Here is a 22,822-nt window from a genome sequence, read left to right on the forward strand (position 1 = left end):
GATAAGGAAAAATTGTGTTTTTTATTTTATTTTATTTCAATGTTCAAATTATTCGAATTCTAATTGGATATTATCCAATATCCGATATCTGATAGGATAATCGGATTTGAATTCGGATGGGAGTTTCAGACCATTCGTCGGATTCAAATTCAAATTCGGATATTTGATAAAAATTTCGGATTCCGTTTCGGATATTACTATATGCGAACCGATAAACATTCGTTGACAACCCTAACTCTATAGACATTTGAGTCAAAAAAATAAATAGGGTTGGTGTGCTGACTCCTTCCTTGTACCAACTAAGTTTGAATCCCCAACCAATCCTAACAAGTCTACTCATCATTTTTTTTTTCTTGTAGCTCCTTATAGTACTTTTGGTACAGTTGAGAGAATGCCACATTGAACATAAAATACCACCACAACCATCTTGGGTTCGTGCTTTGGATGAGATTTAGAAGTAAAAGAATCAACGGCCACTAAACTTTTGAATTTAAACGATTAGATTTAGTTTGTCTGTCGATGTGGTGCTCTGTCAACCATTCAAAACACTACGTCATATTGTGTGTTTTGCGACCGCACGATTGCGCTAAAAACGACTGCTAAAGGCTGTCGTTAATTGCGACAGTTTATAGCAGTCGTTTAACCGTCATTTCTACTCACATATAAATTATTAGTTATATATCAAGTTTACTATATCAAATCTCTCTCTCTCTCTCTCTCTCTCTCACACAGCTCGGTCGGTATCTGTCTCTCGCACTCTCGGACTCCTCTCTCTCAAATTGCTCGATCATATTCTCTCTCTCTCTCTCTCTCTCTCTCGCTCTCGCTTTCCCACACTCATCTCTGTCTCTCTGTCTCTCACTCATCTCTGCCTCTCTCGATCACACTCGATCTCTCGTTCTCGCTTTCGATCTCTCACTCTCTCGCACTCTCTCGATCTCTGTCTTTGTATTTGTCTCTCGCATGCACTCTCTCTCTGCAACATCCAAGATCTAGGGTTTGTGAACTCGCTCCTAGATGTATCTCAAATCTACGAATCTTAAGCTGAAATTAGATCTAGGGCTTACGCATTCGGGTTGGTTTTAAGGTCTGATTTGCTTATTTTTCTATTGGTGGAGCTTTATATATGGTTTGATTGTTTTCAATTAGTGAAAAGAGATAGAATCGTACTTTAGTATTTGGGGCTTTGTTCTGGTTTTCACGTTTTTTTCCTTTCCTTTATTAGATTACTGTTTAGATAGCTAAAGTATTGATATAATGACCTGATGCTTGTTGTTCTTTTATTTTTCTGTCTAAATTTATCTTTTCCTTTTTTGTTTATCTATTTTATTCAGAGGTTGCATATTTTGTATGGTTCTTTTTGAATTGAGAAACATCTGTAACTTGCATCCATTGCAGAATGGGGGTTTCTCCAATCACCAGAGACTTAGTTTATTACTATTCAAAATTTAAATATGTTGAGGATGTTTTAATATTTTATATAGAGGTGACATGTGGGTGCACAAACCATATTCTGAGTTGGTTAAAAGGCCACTTTTTTATGGGTATTGTGGGATCAAACCCAATGCATTATTGTTTATAGTTATGGCCATAAGATAACATCCTTGGTTTTTAGTTTTTTCTATTCAAGAGGTTCTGATATTTCTGTTTCCAGTATAGAAGAAAATTTAGAATAATGCAGGATAATTAATGATTTAAATTGTCCTTTTGAACCCAAAAAAAAGACATGGAGTCCAACATTAGGTATCTAATAAGCGCCTTTGAGAACTCTACATTGCCAACACATCTATAATTCAAATTTATTAAACTATGAAGGTGATTTTTTTTTCCTTTTAATTTGATCAATAATAAAAAGCAATATAAGAAAAGTAAAGCTTGATCGTGATTAACGACATAATAAATTAGCGTATTAATATCGATCAAAAAAATAAATAAATTAGCGTATTAAGGATGTTTTATGATAATTGTATGTATGAAGTCGTTTTTCCCCAGAAAATCATCAAAATAAAATGTTGACACTACCTTTCTGGTTAGGATGTGTTTGTTGTTGATATGTAACCAACAACAAGAATCTTAAAAAGTGCCATTTACTTGTTATGAAGGTTGTGTCTTGTTTCTTGTTTTGGGTTTCTCTAGAATGAGCTGCTATGAGTGCTTGAGGGTTCATGTGCTCTAGGCAAAAGTCTTAGCAATGCAATGCGCTGCGTAATTATTCAACTTGACTTTCTTTCCTATTAGTTTCATTGTGCCTCAGGTTCTCGCCACAATTCATTGACGAGGTTGTTAACATATGTTCTTATTTAGAGGTGATTCCCTCTTTGGTGCTAATGTTATTGGTTATTTTTTCCCCTCTTTTTTTATTTTATCAGATACCATTTGGTTAGGTAACTTGAAGGTTAATGTAACTGTTACAAGTTTATCCTTGACTATACTGTACATTGCCTGGCTATAATTTGATGAATAGGAAGGCTTTGTGCCATTTGTTTTTTTATTTATGATGCATGTTTTCTTCCTTTTTTCATAATGAAGGTCTCAAGGATTCAGGCAGACGTTTTGGAGAATTAAAGAGTACTTTACCAATATAGATATGCCTACTGATATTTTAATATTTAAGCAGAAATAGTGTATTTCAAATTTTATTGTTTCCATCAATAACTCTTCACTTATATGAAAACTTAGTTGTAGCAATCCTAACAGAACATTTGGAACATAGAAATACAGCACACATCTAATAAGTTAGAAGCAACGTGTTTGTACGAAACCATAAATTGAAATGGTAAAAAATGGTTGAGGTGGAAAATTACCAACTTGAACATTTGACACATATTCAGTCCTCTAAATTGGAAAATTCCAATTTTATTATAAAACCTTATTTACTTCTAGTAGTATTGGCAGTTCAGAGTGAAAATGCTAAGAAAGTGTTAATTGTTGATTGGGTATCACCAATAACTCATCTTAACTATCATTGTTCTGTTCTGCTTTATGTATAATGTACTTGTTGTTTGTCACTAATGTTTATTTACATGTATGATTGAATTAGCTGAAATATGATGGGCAACCTTGATTCTATAAGTAATACTGAAAACTAGATGTATAGCTTGAGTTGCTTTAGTAATTTCTATTTCGTTTATAGGTAGCATTGAGTGTGGGCACAATGTATTTTCCTCCCTACAGAACAACATAAATTGTTGATCAGGCTTGGATAAATTTAGTTTTTCTCTTTGTTTACATTTTTCTAGAGGAAATTATATATATTTGTTTAAAAGAACTTCAGATTGTGCACTATTCTCATAGTTCTCTTTGTTTTTGCATTGCCTCCTAGCACATGAAATCTAAATGTTTTTGAATGTCTTATGTCACATCAAAATCTAATGGAGCTGTCCATAACAGGGTACAAGGGAAACAATGGTAATGATTTCCAAACAAGGAAAGGTATCTTATAACTTACGAAAACTATGATTTGAAATGCTGCCAAATTGAATAAAAAAGAGGACCCACTTGGTATCTATAACCATTAAATGGTCTCTTAGTGCTCCTCTTTATCCTGCACTTTGTCCATGTTTTGTTCCTTTTTTTAGGTTGGCCAAACTGGAAAGATTGTTGCTCCGGAATTGTACATGGCATTTGGTGTTTCAGGGGCTATCCAACACTTGGCAAGAATGAGAGATTCTCGTTCGTAAATTTTATGAATTGTAATCTTTGTACAAGTGTAGTGTTTTTAACTTAACTTTTACCATGCTCATGTCAATTATAATTATTTTCCCCATTGTTCTCTTTATCAATTCATTGTCATTGAATCTGATTACATTTCTTCTTGTTTTTTAACTAGATTTTCTGTCAAACATATAACCATTATGGTTGAGTCAGAACTACAAGATTAAATTGGGCATCCCTGGATATCTACTTCATTTCATGATTTCAGTTTCAGTTTTATTGCTTTTTGAACTACCGAATCTTTCAATTTATACTATAAATAGAGAAATTAAGATTCCTATTATATTTCATTGTAGTACTATGGATCAATTTAGTGGAGAAAGCACACGTGGTACTTTCTTTGGATGATAATCATGTCAGTTCTGTCATGAACACCATTACAATCTCATGTTTTTATCCATTCGGATTCATGTTTCTCACATTTAATTTTGTTTGATTTTGTGTAGGGGTCACATCTAATACAGATGCAGCTCAGCTTGCCAAGACATCTGCAGATGCAAAATGCAAAACAAAGGTACTTAATATATTTCAAATTAAGATTTCTCTTCCAACTTCTGTTGGCTTATGGACAATGGAAACCTTGTATTGTATTGATTTGAACAAAATGATGTTCTCATTTGTTTCATAGGTGGTTGGTGTTCATGTTACCTTATGTGGGGATTTGAAAAATCAGTTTGTTGAAGCTAATGTTGGATTCGATACAATATGCAAGGTATATGATGATTTTTGTCACTCACTTTGTAGTTATCTTATTAATTAGACTATATTTGAGATGTTGACTATGGAATGATTTTTGTCTTTCTTTTTAAATTGTAATAAAGGTCTAAGAACAATAACAAAAACAAAAGCCTTAACCGAAGATTTGGGGTTGGCTAAACAAATCATGTTCCTCCATTCTGTTCTGTCTAAATTCAAGTCTTCTGTTATCGTTAGACATCTGTATATAAATTAATTACTTGAGATAAATTTTCTGAGGTTCATTGAAAATGTCACCAAAACAGTAGCATTAGGTTGAACATCAGCATCGATTGTCTTCGAGTTTACAATGAATCTCTAGAGGAGTATAACTGTTTAATTAACAAATAATTGGCTTGTGATATGATCCCAGACGAGTAATACCCCTAGGATAAGGATATGTGCAACAAGAATAAGCATCCTTACTGCTAAGCATGATTTAAAGTTTCGTACCATTTCAAAATGGTTTCTGCCAAGGAAGTAATATGGCAGCCACAAATGAAGTAGCTTCTGAATATTGTAAAAAGGGTCAGTCATTTTTGGTAGTTGCTTTCTGTATACAACCAAAACTTAGACGACAAAGGAATTGTGTATCTTCTATTAGAAGCTTTGGTTTTAATTCTTTGTACTTGTAATTATATCCTATTGAGAAATTGGAAATTATGTTTTTAGCAATTAGGTGTTGAGATCTTTCTTCTCTCTTTTTTAGCGATTTATGTTTGTAGCTTACAATTTATTTATTTCTTTTTTTGTTTTACCACTTAAATGGGTTGTTAAAGTTGTTACTTTTATGAATGCCTGGGCTATCTAATTAATTCATGATTCTCTTATTGCAATTGCCTGCTTGAAATTTATATACACTTTTATGCCCTTCAATAATTGGAGAAAATATGGTTCATATTTTCTTACGCTTTTCTTTAGGTGAACTCTCAACTTGTCAGCAATTTATGTACTGATGCGCTCTCTGCGGAAAAGGTATAACTTCACATTTCATTCATGTGCTTATAGTTAGATTTTGTTTCTACAGATTTTACTCTCTCTATCTCTCTCTTTCGTGGTCTTCTGCTCTTTTTTTTTTCCCCGTGTGCCATGATTTTGAAAATCTACATACAAGGGGAAGACCCCAGTAAGGACTCTAAAATGTAACCATATATTACTTCACCCACTTGCACCCAAATTGTATAAATGATGTGTTATAACATTAACTATGTTATTCCCTGAAACATCAAGAAGTTTAGCATACCACTCCTCCTCAAAGGACCCTCCCGGTGCTAAAAGAAACGGTTTTTTGTGAAAGTTTTTGTTGTACCATCTTATGCTCCTTAGGTGGACTAATCCTTGGATAAAATTAATTTATCCAACACTGCTATAGAAAGTACTCTTCCTATCACTCTTGATATTGGTAGTTCACAAATCACAACTCAAAGTGATCACTTTTTGCCTACAGATGAAGTAGCTACTGTATATAACGTTGTTCCTATCACTCCTGCTTGTGGTAGTTCATCAATTATGACTCAAAATGATCATTTTTTGCATACAGATGAAGTAGTACCACACGTGCACACACACTGATTTTATAATTGAAGGTATGGATTAAATGAAATCATTTTTAGAATAAGAATGTTATTATCCTTGTTAATTGTTATTGTAAGTTTGGTTATTTTAAGTGAAAGCTCTTGCTTTGTTAGGAGATTAAGATGTGATCCTCTTGATCGGAAAAAAAATCCAATTGATCACTTTTTGTTTCTTGAATTTTTTTTCTTTTTCTCTATTTGAGTTTAGGAGACTTATGGTCCTTTATTGCAGTGCAAACTTGAATTGCTTTGTATTTTACTTCAACACATAAAGCAAGCAAATGGGTGGTGGTTGATATGAGATTGATTCCCAAATAAGTAAATGCCATTGTTCACCCAATATTTGTATGGAGTATAGATGATGTTGATGCAGTTTTCAAAATTCAATTCACTATGTTTTATGTAGGTAATTGCCTTCTACTAGGAAGAACTATATATATTCTTCCTGAAACTAAGGTAACTTGCCCCTCTCTCTCTCTTGTCCTTTTTGTGTCTCCCATTTGATACAAGTTGTCCCAATGGACTTTGTGATGTGGGATTCTGCAGTCCCTGATCTCTTATATATTTCCTTTTAGAAGTGGATTAGTCATATGAAGCCAGCATCTATTTAATAAATCTTCTTTGTTTCAGTACTTTTAATTGTATTTTTTCCTATCAAAGATAGTGTTCAAGTACCTAAACCAATATGCCAAATGGTCTAGACCTGTTGAAATGATGTCAAATGTAAGCTCTTAATGGACGTTCGTATGTCATACAAGGAGTTCCCTCTGTAATTTGTGGTTGGTTTGTGTTAGGTTGGTGCGAGCGGTTACAAGAGAGGAGTAGTGGAAGCAAAGCTGAAAGTGGCAACGGGTTTGGGAGGAATTTCTTGAGCATGCCAAGCAAAATGCTCTCTCATTCCAAGAGGTGCATGCATACAAATAAAGACATGTTAGTAGAGTCGAGCTAACAACATTCAACTTTCACTAGAACTGACTAGTATTTGGTCTTTTCTTCCTCTATAAGCATCCTCTTTATGATTGGCATGAGTAATCCAGATTCTTACAGCCGGATGTTGAACTAATGTTTAATTATTTTGTGCAAGAAAATCTTAGTACTTTAATTACATATTTAATTGATTCTTTCTAGAAACAATTAGCCGAATTTGAGTGCCTATCGACTATCCATGGACTAAAAGTTAAATATGAGCAGGTCTCTCCTCTCTCTCTCTCTCTCTCACACACACACACACACACACACACACGAGAGGCATAAAAAAGAGACAATATCAAGTTTTTAAGACTAGAACCACTGACAATTGTTGGGTTTTCAATTATTTTCAAGTGTGATTTATAAATTATTAATTCCCCATTTACCGTATAATCATGACTTAACTTTTGTGATATTAGTGGTTCTATCTTTAATGGCATTATTCGGGTGCTAAGGGAAAATGTTGTATTGACTAGAAATATTCAAATTGTACTTTTTGATTGTCTACTTTTTGTATAATTAGATCTGCATCTCTTTTGATTTGGCAGGAATCCAAGCTAAAAGCATCAATAATGCACATCTATATTGGAAGAGGTGGTCCAAACTATCATACTGGTTTATCTAAAATGCGTGCATTGGGAGAGGAACTTGGTGTACCCCTTGAGGTATGAGATGACATTCTTCTTTTTGACAGGAAAGCATTTTAATTGGGCTCAACTTGTAAGAATTATTTTTATATTTGACACCATAATTGCAAGATTCGTAACTATTTTTATCCCACCTCTGTTTAATTGTGATTTGAGCTTACTATTTGTTGATAGTATTTCATAAAGATTAATTCATTGGCTAGGTATAGTTCACCATTTTGTATCAGTGTGACATTCATGGGCCCATTGGCTTATGGATACTTGGTTCACTTTTGGTACACTATAGAACAAAAAGTTGAATAATTGCTAGCCATTGTTGGAACCATTAAAAAGACAATAAATTAAGAGAAAACTGATAGAAATGGTTTGGACACATTTTATTAAGGCTGATTGCAACTTCAGTTAGAAGCATTATACAAGAAGGTTATAAAGTAGTGAGAAGAAGATCCACAATAACAAAGACGTGGCTTTGAACATATTTGAAGGGAGGAAAATGATCGGTTTAGCTGACCCTAAACAATTTACATAGCTTTATTATTGGGTGATAAAAAAATTGTTTTTTATTTTTATTTTATTAAGTTCCATTTTAATGCATTTGGTTCAATGAGATGGGTGAGCAAATGGACATTAATTATCTTTTAATAATGAAAAGCCTAAAAATATGGGATTAGAAATTTTTATTGTAAAATGCAATGATGCTTTTCTTTAGTGGATTTGTAACTTTTCTTTGTAGTATTTTGATTCTTTCGTCTCCTTTTTTGGAGATCATACTATTTTGGATTTGTTTCTTGAGTTGCGATTTAGTAGTAATATTGTGAATTTGGACTTTTTATAGTTCTGATGTTGATTTAGATCTCATAAACTTTGTGATTAAGACATTTGTCATGTAGGAAAAATCTATAGACAAAGCACCAACTTTGTAGCTATGATTTTCTGTTTCTTTTACCTTCTTATCTTGTTTTTTTTGTTGAAATTTTACTATTTCTTTGTGTTTGAAATCGATCTGTCATATCTTGTTAATGTGGTTTGTTGTGTTGTAGATGATCAATCTGGCTGCTATTTGTACTCCAATGGATTACAATACGCGTCCTCTTGATACGATTTACAGCTATTTCAATGATGCACTCCCTTTGGTAAGCTTTTAGATCATCTGCTTTACTGGATTCATGTGTGTGTGTGGAAATTGATGAATATGGATGTGTGTGTGGAAATTACTTCCATTTGTTTTGTGGCGTTGAACACCTCATACGTGAGAACCGCTAACTTCAGTTCCTTTATTCAAATTCCATTTGTTTTGTGGTGGTAGTGATGCTTTTGGCAGAGTAACTCATACCTCAATGGGCAGAGTCTCTCCTTCCAAGTCATCACTAGCGATGGCAGGACCGTCACCAGCTACTATGTGGTACCTTTTGGTTGGCAGTTTGGACAGACTTTCAAGGGGGCCAATTCTAGAGTTCCAACTACAAGAGATATAGTACTAGGTTGATATGGAAGCTAGTGGCTGTATGCTGTGGTAGCACCCGCTAGGACTTTATATACAAAAGGTTGTGGTTGTTAATTGTTTGACAAAGTTAAATTTGCATAATTGTTTGACTTTACTTTCTAAAAATAGATAATTTACAGTATGTGGTTCCGAAAATAGTTAGATTTATGAAAGTTGAAGATGAGGGGCATTTGGGTCTTTTCATGTTGTTAGTTGGGGTCTAGGTCATCAATGTCAAAACATAGGGGTACCTCCAACATTCAGCAACATGTGAGGGGGTCAGGTGTAAAATAAATTTTTTTTAAAAACAAAATACCCTATAGCGACGGTCGGCGACCGTCGCTATATCCCTATTTTACTGTCGTTTTTTCTGACTATCTTGGACAGTCGTTTTTAAAAAACCACTCCTTTTAAAACGACTCGTTTTGCGACTGTAGGGGTAGTCATTTTTTTAAAAAACGACTGTCCAAGACAGTCGTTTTGAAATTGCTCTTATCCATCACCTGCATTTAAAAAGAAACAAAAAAACAACATTTAACATTTAAAAAGAAAGACCAATAATAAATCCATCCCGATAATTTTCCAAAAAACAAATGAGAAAACATAACTAATTCTATGGTGATGGATGGGGCAACAAAAGAAAATGAGGTGAACTGCAATAAATAATTTATTGTGCGTCATTCATATTGACCTACTATATGGTTTTTTTATTTTATTTATTTATCAGTAAGCTGAGGCTATAAAGGACCTACTATAGGTTATGTGAATCTAAATGCGTAGATAAGTCTATTTACATTCATCCACAATAATTTTGATGGAGTAATGACACATCTCAGGTAGAAAGTGGTAGGATATTTGATTGAGAAACATTTTCCTTACTAACTTAGTAAGATTTTAAGTCTTACTAAGGTCATTATGCTCCAATGGATTACCACATCAGCAATCCAACACCACAGCCCTCTAAGTTTCTTCAAAAAACTCAGATCCAAAAAAAATATTTCAATAAGCAATTTCTTTTGAGCTTGATCCAAGGTTTTGAAAATGGACGGCTATCGAACTTCCACATAACTCCCAAACTTAAAATTGAAATTCAACAGTAAGAATAAACTTTTTTGGAAGAAGAAAAAATTCAAAGTTCATAGAATTTTGCCCTTTACAACCATGAAGAATCAAATCATGTTTTTCGATACCAAAAGGTAAGCCCAAGGACCCTTAGTGAGGATAAAATCCATAGTAACTTAGTAAGGCTAGAAGGATAGAATCCCAATTGTAAAAGTTGGCAAGGGATTTTTTATGGAATGACAGATGTGGTAACCGAAAGTTTCATTTGATGAACTGGAAGTTGGTGTGTCAACCTAGGAAATTGAGTGGTCCGGGAATTAGAAGGTTTAGGTCTGTTAATAAAGCTTTGTTGGGTAAGTGATTGCGGTATTTTTGCATTGAAAATGAGGAACTTTGGAGGAAGATTGTTACCGCAAAGTTTGGTGAGGATCCACTTGGTTGGGGGTGTCGGCCAAGTAGATTACCATTTAGTTGTAGTGTTTGGAAAGGTATTTCCACCATAGGAGATGTTTGGGGGAGCATATTAGGTTTAAAGTGGGAAGAGGTGATCACATTCGTTTCTGGGAGGATAGATGGTGCAATGATACTCCTCTTTATTTTTTATTTCCCAGGTTGTGTGCGTTTTCCTCGAGGAAAAGAATGCTTGTCTCTACCTTTTTGGATCCTTACGAGAGAGGTGAGTCTTGGGATCTTGGTCTTAGAAAAAGATTGAATGATTGGGAGATTGTGGACGCTATCTCTATCTCGGATCTGCTAATTTCCACGGGTACTTTGCTGGATCGTCGAATTTGAAAGACAATAAATAAGGTCATTTTTCTGTCAAATCTTTATATTCGATTTTGGAAGATAACAACGAGGTTTTTTTTCCATCTTTCTCGATTTGGAACTCCAAGGTGCCTACAAAAGTGTCATTTTTCTTGTGATTAGCGGCTTTGAATAAGCTTCCAACGATTTACTCTCATAGGCAAAGGGTCTCATCTTGATTGATTTTTATTGCTTGTGCAAATTGAGTGGTGAATCTGTGGATTACGTTTTTATTCATTGTGAGGTTGCCTTTGGTGTTTGGCCCAATTTCCTTTAATTGTTTGAGGTTCCATGGTGCCTTACGAGTTCGGTTCTCTCCATCCTATTTAGTTGGAAGGCCCCTTCTTCTTCTTTTGGCAGGTGGAAGATATTGTGGAAGCTAACTCCCTTTGCAATTTGTCGGGGTATGTGGAAGGAAAGAAAACATGTGCACTTTTGAAGGGAATGAGAGTAACATGCAAAAATTTATTTTCAGTATTCTCAGTTTGTTATTCTTTTGGTGTAAGTAATTTAAGGAGTTTAAGGGTTTGTTTTTCGAATATTTTCTGTTTAGATGGGAGAATGTAGTTAGGGAGTATTCTTTTTGTTTGTTCTCTTTGCTTGTCTATTGTGCTCTCATTTGTGGACATCTTGCTCTCTTCTCAACCAAATTTAACTTATAAAAAATAAAAATAAAAAATACACACACACACACACACATATATATATATATATATATAGTAAGGCTAGTCGGACTCTATTTGATTGGACAAAGTCTCCAACACCTGTAAATTGAAGACTCTCATAGTCTATGACAAGAAATTAGGTTCCCCTATATGTGATTGAAAAGTGCTATATACACAACTAAAATAGAAGTTGCAATAATGTAGTGTCCCTTCTTCAAAGAAAACCTTAAAATGGAATGCAAAGAACCACATAAATTTTTTTAAGTGTTGGTCAAATTGGCATCCTAGAATCAAAACTTGGACAGCTTAAGTTAGATTTTCCTAGTACACACCAATTAACTCGAGAGCTAATTTGAAGTGTCAAACATATTGATCCTATAAACTCCAAAAGATAACATGCCCACTTCATACAGCTGATCCAATATAGTAGGACATAGTTTTTAGTTCATAGATGTACATAACATAGAAAACATGTAAGTAGATAAGATGTACATACCAAGATTATAAAAACAGCACAATAAATATAGCTGAAAGCATGCCGTTTGATAACTTAATATCAACTCTAAAAATGATTAAAATAGCATAAATGCAAGCAGACTGATAACTTAATATCAATTCAAAGGCAAGTGTCTTTGTGTCCAACATGCATAATGACACAGATGGATGAAGTGGAAATATTTTCAAAAAGAAGTCTACTTGTCACATCAGTAAACAAGTTGTCTTTTTTTTTTTTTTGAGTGTGGGTGTTGGGGGGGGGGGGGGGGGGGGGGGGTTGTAGGGGTAAGAAAGTGGGTTAGTAGCTAGTAATTAGTAGGTGAAGGTGGGTTTTGAACCCAAGTTGTAGTATCAACACTCAAACTTTAACCAACTTAGCAAGCAGTCACCTTAGGAAAGTCCATTTTCTATGATATTGCTGTGTCACACACCATGTTGCACCCATGTATGATGAACCACACACATGCCTATATTTTACCAAAGAAATATTTAATTTATTCAAATATTTTTTTCAGCTATTATCTATATACTTTTATATGATTAGTGTGTATAAGCACATCTTAATACAAACTTCCTAATCGTATGCTAACATGAATCAAATTATTCAAAAGAATATGTCTCTTCAACATATGAAATGAACTACAAGGATGTGTCAACATATAGAGCTTGTGGGCGTTAGTGCGTCCCACACTTTGCACCCACCCATGTCAGATACCGATACATGTCCCTCTCTTTGTTCCATAGGCTCTTATAGATATGGCACACAGTTTGCTAATGTAGACAACTGACCTCAAATAAGTGCATCATGAAATTTTGTTCAAGAACGTCAATCTCTTGGGGAGATAGGTTCTGTTGCTCCAATTTTTTAGCACCATGGATTGGATCGAAGAGGGAGTACAATTGCTACAAACACAATATCCACACAGTTCATAATTAAACACCAAACAGGAAGGAATCAATCACGAAACGTTATTAACCATAGTTAAATATATGGATTAAAGAAAATGTAGGATTCAACCCATACCATCAGATCCTCAAATTGTAGAAGATACCAAGATCGAATAATGTACTCAACTCTCTTGCAGAGTTTCAGAAATTCGGCCCAGTCAGAACCATGTTCTGTAAGATAACCGAGAACTTTTAAACATCGACTTCCAATTACCCGATTATGAGTAAAATGGGAAACATAAATCACAAACTGGACAAGTAAATCTTCACTTCAGCATAGAAATTCTCAAGAAACTATTTCGAGTTTTAAATAAAATAGTATCGATGGCCCTCATGATCACAAAGAAAAATGCATAAATTCCAACCCTATAGGGTGAAAAATTCTAAATTGAGGATTGCTTTAAGGGCGTGAAGGCTAAAACAATTGAAAAGCAGAATACCAAAATCAAACAGAAGCCACAATTCGAAAAAAGGGTTATAATCTCAACAACCCATTTCGAAACTAAGAAAATCAGACAGAAATTGGCTCAAGAAGCCGATTTTGAATTTAAGAAAACTGAAAAAAAGTCTACAAATAGAAACAAGTCAAGATGAGAGTGGAAAAATCAGAATAGAATAAAACATAAGACACACATCTCAGAATCAACTAAATGATTGAAAATTCCAGACAATAAATTTAAATTTCAAAAGAAAGAAATAAATAGAGAGATCTGTACCAACAAGGTTAGCCAAGGTCATAACAAGCTTTGGCTTCAAAATTGGAATAACGGATTCCCGCTCCAAACGAATCACATCTTTGTTCTTTTTATTCATCTCTGCTACAACTCTCTCTCAATATCAAACGAAGGGTTTTATTTTGAAATTTAAGGATTTCACGCTTAAAAATAACGCCCATAAACAGTGAAACGCACGCTTGATTTAAACGAGAGACTTTTGTTTAGTTTCAGATTTTACATTCTGCCGACATGTTTTCCTACACTTCTTCGCCTTGTAAATCTCCGCTCTGTACTAGGTCCACGTGTGCCCCAACTTTGTACTTTGGTTGCACTTATAACAACCCCTCTGCATTTTACATGAATAATGCTGACGTGACTTCAGGCTAGGACCTCACATCACACATACATTGATGTGAAAATAGGAACCATAGATTCTTTTCCTCGAGAAATAAGTGAAAAATATCTATAATTCGTATCTACTTTCACGTCAAGGTATGTGATATGAGGTCCAATCTTGAGGTCACTCCAATACGACTCATTTTAGATTTATGCCTGAAAATGCTGGCACTAAAGTTGATCTTTTGTTGGAATTATTGAATTATAATTTTTAATCAGCCATATCAACCATGGTCTTTAAAAGTGTGCTTAGGGGCGCCCACCATATTAATAAGGCTACTCCAAACAATTGAAAACTAAACTCTTTTACTTGAATTTTACAATTATTAGAGCACCCCACCATGTTGACACACCTCCAAAAGATTTTTTGGCCCATATCGACATGTCAACCAAAAAAAATAAAAATAGGGTGTTTTGATCATTTGGGATGCCCCTGTTCGTCAAAACAATTTATTGGGGTGCCTCGGGTTAATGAGGTGCCCTAATTGATAATTGGCGTGCTTTCCATCAATGTTGAGTTGACTCATTTAAGATTTTAAAAATATCATCTCAATCATTTTGGTTTCAAACAATATTTGAAATTATAATGCCATTCATAATTTTAAAATTTGTTCGAGAGACCAGTGTAAAGTTGTAATTCATACATCATATTGATTCATTTGATTCGAGATGACTCATCCCAATTAATACGGATTGAATCAATTGGATTTGTTATTGTTTAATATAAAATAATTAATATTTTTATAAATCAAATGTTTAAAATCTATATAAAAAAGATTTTAAAAAAAATATTGAGACTGAGTCCATATTAATTTATTGTAATTTAATTTAATAAATAAATATATAAATAGTTTTGAATTAATTTAATTGTGTAGTTTCAACCATAGAATGATCAGCTAATTAAGAAGTCAAAGCCATTATTGAGTGTCCCTGAAGCCACAAGGGTCGAGACTCTGATAGTTATCTAGTACTTTAAGCATAGGATTGGGTGCACACATCTATCCCATCTGTAGCGACACGCGGATTGTAAATGGGAAAATTACTTACCAAACATGGATCAAGGGATGTTCAAATTGTGAAGATCGACAAATCGAATCATTGGGCACCAATCGTTGATCTCGATGTTTAAACTTTGAACATGAATTATAGAGATCAATGATACAATTTGCCGAGATGAGGAAATTTGAATCTTGATCTTGACTATTCGAGTTAACCATTTGTAAGGGTGAGGAGGCATTAAGAAATAAAGATTTTTACAAAGCGTGTCATTAAGATAATAAAAAAATAAAAAAGAATTCTAAACGTATTTAGAAGCCTTTTGAAAATTGTTCAATACTGAGATGGTGCATTCTAGTATTCAAAAGCAAAGCCAGGATTTTCCTATTGAGGGGGGCAAATTATTGTTGTTCCATAGGGTTGAAGAGCATGAATTTGAAAAGAAAATTCAATGATTTTTATTAAAGGTTGAAGAAAAAGGTATTTAGGTCACCTATTATTAGTCTATGATAGAAGACCTGAGTAAAGGAGCAACAATCATCTTTCCTGATTAAGAGGGACTTTCTCTTATTTATTCTCGACACACAATTATCTGTGAGTTAAAAGTACTTCTAAATGCTGAGGGCGCTGTCACGTAAGTTGTATATGCATGTACGTGAGATGTTTGGGAGTATCACACATGAGATAATATATTTATTAGATACTTGTTTACACATTATTAAAGAGTTTGATAATTCTTATAAAGTTAACTTGTTCTAAAGTGACAAGTTTAGCAAGAACAACTAGTAGCACCATAGTGGAGTAGTTCCTCGCATTCCGGGAGGCATTTAGGAATAGCAACACCACGGAAATCTAGGGTAATTCCTTCAATCTCTAATGATGGAATAACCACTCCCAAGATGGTAACTTCTGCTTCAGCGATGCAAATTTCCCTCGGATTTACAATATTAATATGCGGCAAGAACTTCTCCCAACCTTTACTATCGTCCCATGTTGTGAACCAATTAGTAGCTGCAATATAAAAAACATAAACTTCTAAGCATACATCCATCCCAACAAAAAAACATAAATTGAATATATATATATGGGAAATGTTCAGCAACAAACATTTTGGCAAAACATTTTTGAAAATATGGGTTACAGGTTTTGGAATGGGCTGATTTTTGGTGAGGATAATCTCTACAAGGAATAGATCATCATCACCAAAAATCAGCCCATTCCAAAACTTCTAACCCATCAAAAATGGTTTACAAAAAATGGACGGTTCACAATTTTTCAACCTGTTAACATGGGGCTAGAAGTTTTGGAATGGGCTGATTTTTGATGAGGATGATCTCCTCACCGTAGAGATCATCCTCACCAAAAATCAGCCCATTTCAAAACCTCTAACCCATGTTTTGAAAAATGTTTTGCCAAAATGTTTGTCAAAATGTTTGTTGTAGAAAGGGACCCTATATATATATATATATATATGAAAAAACATACGTAAAAACAATGTAACATTAATAAATTTTCAAAATATGGGTTAGAAATTTTGGATTGAACTGATTTTTTGTGACGATGATCTCTATGATGGGAAGATCATCCGAAAAAAAAATCAGTCCAATCTGAAACTTTTAACCCCATTAAAAGTGATTTAGAATGTGGACCGTCGATTTTTTACCAATTTTCATCAATAATTTGTAAATCACTTTTGATGGGTTTAGAGACTTTGGATTGAGCTGATTTTTTGTGAGGATGATCTTCTCATCATGGTGACCATCCTAGCAAAAAATCAGCTCAATCCAAAACCTCTAACTCATATTTTGAAAGACCATTGTTTTTACATGTCCCTCGAACCACCCCAATATATATATACCTCATGTGCCATAAGCTTATTAACAAGCTCAGGTATGAGATTCTAATCTACATTTTAAAGTTTATAAAGTCACTAAATAAAACTCAAGCCAAGTTGATTCAGTGCTCAAATTCATTTGAACCAACTCACTAAGTAGATTAAAAACTTCATGTTATATGTTATATTCGTTGATTTAAAAAGGGGAAGTAAAATAGAATAATTATAAATTTTAAAAAGATTAATTTTACAAACTTAATTTATTTGACTCATAAAAATCAACTTGTGACTTGACTCAACTCAGATCGATGAATTTTAAAACATGGGATCTATGCATATTGTTACCACTAGCTTGTCGTTTCTTGAGGTTTCGGTCCTTTAGGCTCAAGGTGAAATCCACAAGCAGTTTTGTACCAACAGTATGTCTTGATGAATCAGCCAAAGCTAAAAACATAGAAACACTATTTCCATTTCCCTCCCCACGTCCATTTGGATAGACCTCAATCTTCCTACAAAATATATACCAATTAATTGCCAACAAATTAAAGTAACTAGTACTAATATGTATGTATGTATGTATGTATACCATTCGTGATTTCCAGCCATGAATACTTCAGACTCCGAACGACATTGCTTAAATCTTCTTTCATATAAAAGGTTATCAATTTTCCAAGTGTGCTTACTAGTGCTTGCTCCCTTTATCATTGAAAGACACTCGCCTACGCCTCTACTTCTTTCCTTGCAGACAAACACCTCCGCTCCAAACACACACACATCATCTACAAGGTATCCATTAGAAGGATCATTGAAAGTTCTAAGTGGGATGAATTTGTCGAAACCCCATTCAGTCTTCGTCGCATGGAAGCGTCTTCCTGTCTCCTTGGTATCTAGGTAAGGTAATACGGATTAAAGAATATTTCCAAAAGGATTAGTTTCAATAATAAAAAAAATCATTTATATAAATTATTCTTAAGAGCTTAATGTGTGATTTTCTTGGTGTCATATAATTTTATTTGATTTGCTTTTACTCAAAAGTTCAATCTTTTATAATATTCCTTTAGTATCCTGGCTCTTAAAGATCTTTCACCAAGTCGTCCTGGTTTTTGATTTTCCTAACACTTAAAAATCATTATAATTGGTACAAAATGATATTTGGTGGAAGAGGATAGATACCTTGGACGGTTAAATACCTGTCTCGAACTTGATCGAACAAAAATAACCTGAAAACCACGTTGACATCCCAATCAGGGGGTAGGGATTTTGTCTCTGATATTACCAAGTAAAGTGAGATGTAGTCCCTAGCATTTTTCTTCTCATTTCCTTTTGGGTAGAGACACAAACTCCTGTAATTAAACACTAAATATATTTACCACATATAATCTAATAGAAATTAAGATCCAAAAATATAATGAAACATACTTTAATGATTCTGTCAGGTGCAAAAATAATTTAGCACATTATTCAGAAGGATTGCTCTATTTGCACCTACCTTTCGACGTAAGTACACCAACTTTATAAGTGCACCTTAAATAATTATAACACTTCAATATACACATCTACACTATTAAGTGCACCTACTCAATTTATCTACCTGATTTCTTCTTCCTACCATCTTCATCTCCCTCTCATCCCATTATTCTTTCTTCTCTCCTAACAAATGAACCAATCCCTTTCTTTGCTACAAATTCTTCTTGTTTTCTACTTTTTATCATGTATTGTAATGGTAAAGGGGTAGAAATTTATTTGAGATAAGATTTTACGGTTTTCCTTATTCTTCTCCTCTACTTTCAATTTTATCAGTTTTAAAATATAATTGAAAGTTTTAGTTATTTCATGTCAATAGTTCAGTGCATAGTTAGCAATTTGGTGGATGGAAAAAAAACAGTACGGAAATAAATCGGGTACCATTTAGAATAGTGATGCACCGGCCGGTTCGTTGGAAAATTTGGTGAAAAAATGTAGTATGGTAAAAATACAATACGGAAAAAAGTTCGAGAATGATTCGGATACAACAACTTTTAAAACTTTTAAAAATTCGGATATATATAACATATCATATGAACTAATAATTTTAATCTACTAATAAAATTATCAATATTTAAATTAAAAATACCTTAATAAACAAATAAATAATCCATAATCACGTGCATCCAATAAAATATATATTCACAATTAAAGATTTAGTTGTAATCCATCTAATAATTAATGTAAATGAAAAGTATAAAACATGATAGACTAATAAATGTCAAAATCATCATATCCCATGACCTAATTAATTAAAAAAAAAAAAAAAAAAAAAATTCTTGTCGTTTTTAAAAAGTTTTTAATGTGAAGTAGACAGAAATTTCACCATACGACGGACGGTCAACGAGTAAATTCCACGATGGGTCGGGTTGAGGATTTCATACCCGAGGTCAGGTTAGGCGTGGGCACAGGTTGATACTCAACTCGGCCCAACCCACCTGAGTTGGAACCCTACTATCTAATCAGTCAGCAAGGAAAATTGTACCACATGGCACAATAAAGAGATCTGGAATTGGGTATCCACACCCAACTTCCTCGAGTATAGGATATCATTATTGTAAAAGCTAGTCAACAGCCATCATCCAACAAGAAAGAACATAAGAAACTGTACCATTTGTAACCACCAGCATCAAAAGTAGTTGTGTTGTATCTCTCTATGGAAGCCTTTGAGAGTAACGAAAATGACTCAATTTTGAATTTGTAGTGAGTTGGTAAAGCATCTCTAAACGATTTTGCTACTCCTGCCAAATAATAAATTAGATGTGTAAGTTGCATCTTGATTTTTTATGCGACGGTCTTGAGTTCAAATCCCCACTTAGGGTCACCCTTAGGGATTTGTCTCGAAAATTATCTGGCGCAGCTGGGTGGGGGACTGCATATGCCCCAAGTATTAGTCAGGTGGTCCAAGAGCATATATCTCAGTTTCAAAAGAAAAAAAATTGAGAGGAATTCACTCGATCAGGCGAGTCAATCCAAGTACCGGTTCCTGCAACCTCCTACGAAATAAAATAAAATAAATATACCTTCTCCGTCGTCGGAAATAAATTCGGTGTTCATCATAGTGTTCCAGCACATGACCTCAATCAGAATGTTTATGTTGTTCTTATAAAGAAAATGGAAAGCCTTTTATTCTGCCTTGTGCTAATAAAAGCTTTCATTCTTTCTATATTCTTCCCTTCCTTAGCAAAGTTTTTCATTCTATCCTTGAGATTTAAGAAAAGCTTTTATTCTATGGTTAGGCTGAGTCGGACTGTACCTACCTTCTGATCATAAATAAAGAACTGAATTAATTTTGAATGGCTCAAGTCCCTTCACAACTCAATTTCTTTTCTAAAATAACGTCACCTTTGGATTCATGCATATACTATAATAGAAAAATCAATTAATTTTAGAAATCTGATAATATTTTAAATGGAAAGTAGAATTACTTTAATAACGTGCATCCATATAGAACCATGATATCCAAGTCAATTTGTGAGTTTTAGATTGACTCTATATAGGGGTGTCAATGGATAGTCCAAAATTCGGATATTGAATTTGAATTCGGAGGGTTTTATATATTCAAATCCTTACCAGGTACGGATTCCAATATTAACATATCCAATCTGATTCGAAATAATATATAATATATATTATTTGATTTATTATATATATATATATAATAGGATTTTTTTAAATAATGAAAAATCAGTTGGATAAGGAAAAAATGTGTTTTTTATTTTATTTTATTTTAATGTTCAAATTATTCGAATTCTAATCGGATATTATCCAATATCCGATATCCAATAGGATAATCGGATTTGAATTCGGATGGAGTTTTAGACCATTCATCTGATTCAAATTCAAATTCGTATATTAGATAAAAATTTTGGATTCAATTTCGGATATTACTATATGCGAACCGATAAACATCCGTTGACAGCCCCAACTCTATAGACATTTGAGTCAAAAAAATAAATAGGGTTGGCATGCTGACTCTTGTACCAACTAAGTTTGAATCCCCAACCAATCCTAACAAGTCTACTCATCATTTTTTTTTTCTTGTAGCTCCTTATAGTACTTTTGGTACAGTTGAGAGAATGCCACATTGAACATAAAATACCACCACAACCATCTTGGGTTCGTGCTTTGGATGAGATTTAGAAGTAAAAGAATCAACGGCCACTAAACTTTCGAATTTAAACGATTAGATTTAGTTTGTCTGTCGATGTGGTGCTCTTTCAACCATTCAAAAGTGATACATCTCCCTATAGGAAAAAAAACGCTACCATCTAATAGTTGAACCTAATGTAATGCTCTTTCAACCATTCAAAAGGGATACATGGAGCTATAGGAAGAAAAACGCTACCATCTAATAGTTGAACCTAATGTAATCTATCTCATGAATGCAACTTATTAAAATCCCATCCCTACCACATAAGACCTTTGAGATCGGTTAATACATATTAATCATAGTTAAAGACATAACATTAGTTAGCATACCGGCATCCATACAGGCGACATTGATAACCTATAGAAATGACATCAGTTTATAATTGATGTAAAAAATGACGTCCATATTAAATATAAGAATCGGTCATGTCTTATACAATAGTCATATAATGATGATTATTATTATCATCATGATGAATATACAATGATGCTAATAATGACTATCTTTACATGAATATTATCATCCTTATGGTAATTATCATCGTCATGATTGTAACGCCTCAAGTCCACAATAGTACAATATTGCCTGTTTTGGGCCAAAGCCCACATAATTTTAAAGTATGTTGTACTATGTAGGGTTTAGTTTGTCCTTATAAACTAAGATTTGAAGGTTTTTGGGACCGATGTGGGACTAATCGCACTCCTCCCTACCATTCCACCTTGTCACGTGACGACTCCACTTTGACCCCCCAATCTTCACAGTCCTTTCCACATCTAATTAGTAGTACACCGACGAGGCCTTGACAATGGTATAAGAGCTGAGGATGACTTTTCTTGTGTTGGTGAGGATATTGTCATGGCCTCGCCTGTATGCCATTGGTTGGACGTGGAAAGGGCTACAGAGACCAAAGGGTCAAAGTAGAGCCGCCACGTGACAAAAACGGAATGACAGAAAGGAGTATGATTTGTCCGGCATCGAACAAGAGAATGTTTAGATCTTGGTCTATAAGGACAAACAAAATCTACATTATACAACACGTTCTACCTGAGGGTAAGACCTGCCAGTGAAAAACAAAACCTTGAGGAAATGGTTGCCTTTGAGATATGTGGAGTCGCGATAGAGGGCAATAATATGAGTAGGGCCCAGGCTGTTATGTAACTCTAATACAACGTGTTCTACCTAGGGGCAAGACCTGGCAGTGGGAAATAAAACCTTGAGGAGAAGGTTGTTTGTGAAATAGGTAGAGCAACCAAAGAGGACAATATTGTGAGTGGGGCCCAATCCATTGTGTAACTTTGACATGACACGTTTTAAATTCGTTCGGACTTCAGCCCAAAGCAAATAATATTATACTATTGTGAGCCTATAGTGTTACAATGATCATTATAAACAACCTCATCACAAGTATTATCATGAACATGGTCATCAATGCGATCATCATTATCATGCTTATTATGATGATGATCATCATGACTTGAACCCATGACCTCAAAGTTGAGGTTGTAACATATCGTTATCATGATGAACATACATGATCTAATAATGATGGTCATATGGTGATAATGATGAGTCACCCAATATACTATTGATTAAAGAACCGAAGTCAA

The 22,822-nt window shown here is 34.0% G+C and overlaps 3 protein-coding genes across 4 annotated transcripts in view; 1 reads left to right on the forward strand and 2 right to left on the reverse strand.

The window, feature by feature from the left end:
* LOC147405312 (uncharacterized) overlaps positions 1 to 13,924 on the reverse strand; it is a 55,613-nt gene extending 41,689 nt beyond the window's left edge. Inside the window, exon 1 of the mRNA XM_086432988.1 lies at positions 13,813 to 13,924. Coding sequence (XP_086289114.1) covers positions 13,813 to 13,909 — 97 coding nt within the window. The 5' untranslated portion in view covers positions 13,910 to 13,924. The remainder of the gene's footprint in view (positions 1 to 13,812) is intronic.
* Positions 777 to 9,319, forward strand: LOC147405316 (pyrophosphate--fructose 6-phosphate 1-phosphotransferase subunit alpha-like). The gene is made up of 10 exons (XM_086432989.1): positions 777 to 997; positions 3,391 to 3,432; positions 3,579 to 3,672; positions 4,161 to 4,228; positions 4,343 to 4,426; positions 5,371 to 5,424; positions 6,818 to 6,929; positions 7,541 to 7,657; positions 8,680 to 8,772; positions 8,946 to 9,319. The coding sequence occupies exons 2-7, from the start codon at positions 3,406 to 3,408 to the stop codon at positions 6,893 to 6,895; spliced, it is 405 nt and encodes a 134-aa protein (XP_086289115.1). The 5' UTR covers positions 777 to 997; positions 3,391 to 3,405; the 3' UTR covers positions 6,896 to 6,929; positions 7,541 to 7,657; positions 8,680 to 8,772; positions 8,946 to 9,319.
* Positions 13,925 to 15,863: 1,939 nt separating the features above from the next.
* Positions 15,864 to 20,197, reverse strand: LOC147405317 (uncharacterized). Of its 2 annotated transcripts, none has more exons than XM_086432993.1 (6): positions 20,086 to 20,197; positions 19,674 to 19,803; positions 18,212 to 18,258; positions 17,625 to 17,925; positions 17,384 to 17,547; positions 15,864 to 16,215 (listed from the first exon to the last, which is right to left on the reverse strand). In XM_086432993.1, exons 1-6 carry the CDS (start codon positions 20,135 to 20,137, stop codon positions 15,974 to 15,976), a joined length of 936 nt encoding a protein of 311 aa, XP_086289119.1. In that variant the 5' UTR covers positions 20,138 to 20,197; the 3' UTR covers positions 15,864 to 15,973. The 2 variants fall into 2 exon arrangements, with proteins under 2 accessions (XP_086289119.1, XP_086289118.1); XM_086432992.1 differs by having other exon boundaries at positions 15,869 to 16,215; positions 18,212 to 18,381.
* Positions 20,198 to 22,822: the final 2,625 nt, after the last annotated feature.

Source organism: Akebia trifoliata, chromosome 3, assembly GCF_017979445.1.
Source record: "Akebia trifoliata isolate Shusen 1 chromosome 3, ASM1797944v1, whole genome shotgun sequence".
NCBI classification, from domain to species: Eukaryota; Viridiplantae; Streptophyta; class Magnoliopsida; order Ranunculales; family Lardizabalaceae; genus Akebia; species Akebia trifoliata.

Coding starts and splice junctions, on each gene's coding strand:
- LOC147405316 (XM_086432989.1), top strand. CDS start 3,406: ATGGTAATGATTTCCAAACAAGGAAAG. Junction 3,433..3,578: donor TGATTTCCAAACAAGGAAAG/GTATCTTATAAC, acceptor TCCTTTTTTTAG/GTTGGCCAAACTGGAAAGAT. Junction 3,673..4,160: donor GGCAAGAATGAGAGATTCTC/GTTCGTAAATTT, acceptor GATTTTGTGTAG/GGGTCACATCTAATACAGAT.
- LOC147405317 (XM_086432992.1), bottom strand. CDS start 20,137: ATGTGCTGGAACACTATGATGAACACCGAATTTATTTCCGACGACGGA. Junction 19,804..20,085: donor TATTTCCGACGACGGAGAAG/GTATATTTATTT, acceptor ATTATTTGGCAG/GAGTAGCAAAATCGTTTAGA. Junction 16,216..17,383: donor CAAGAAACGACAAGCTAGTG/GTAACAATATGC, acceptor TTTATATTGCAG/CTACTAATTGGTTCACAACA.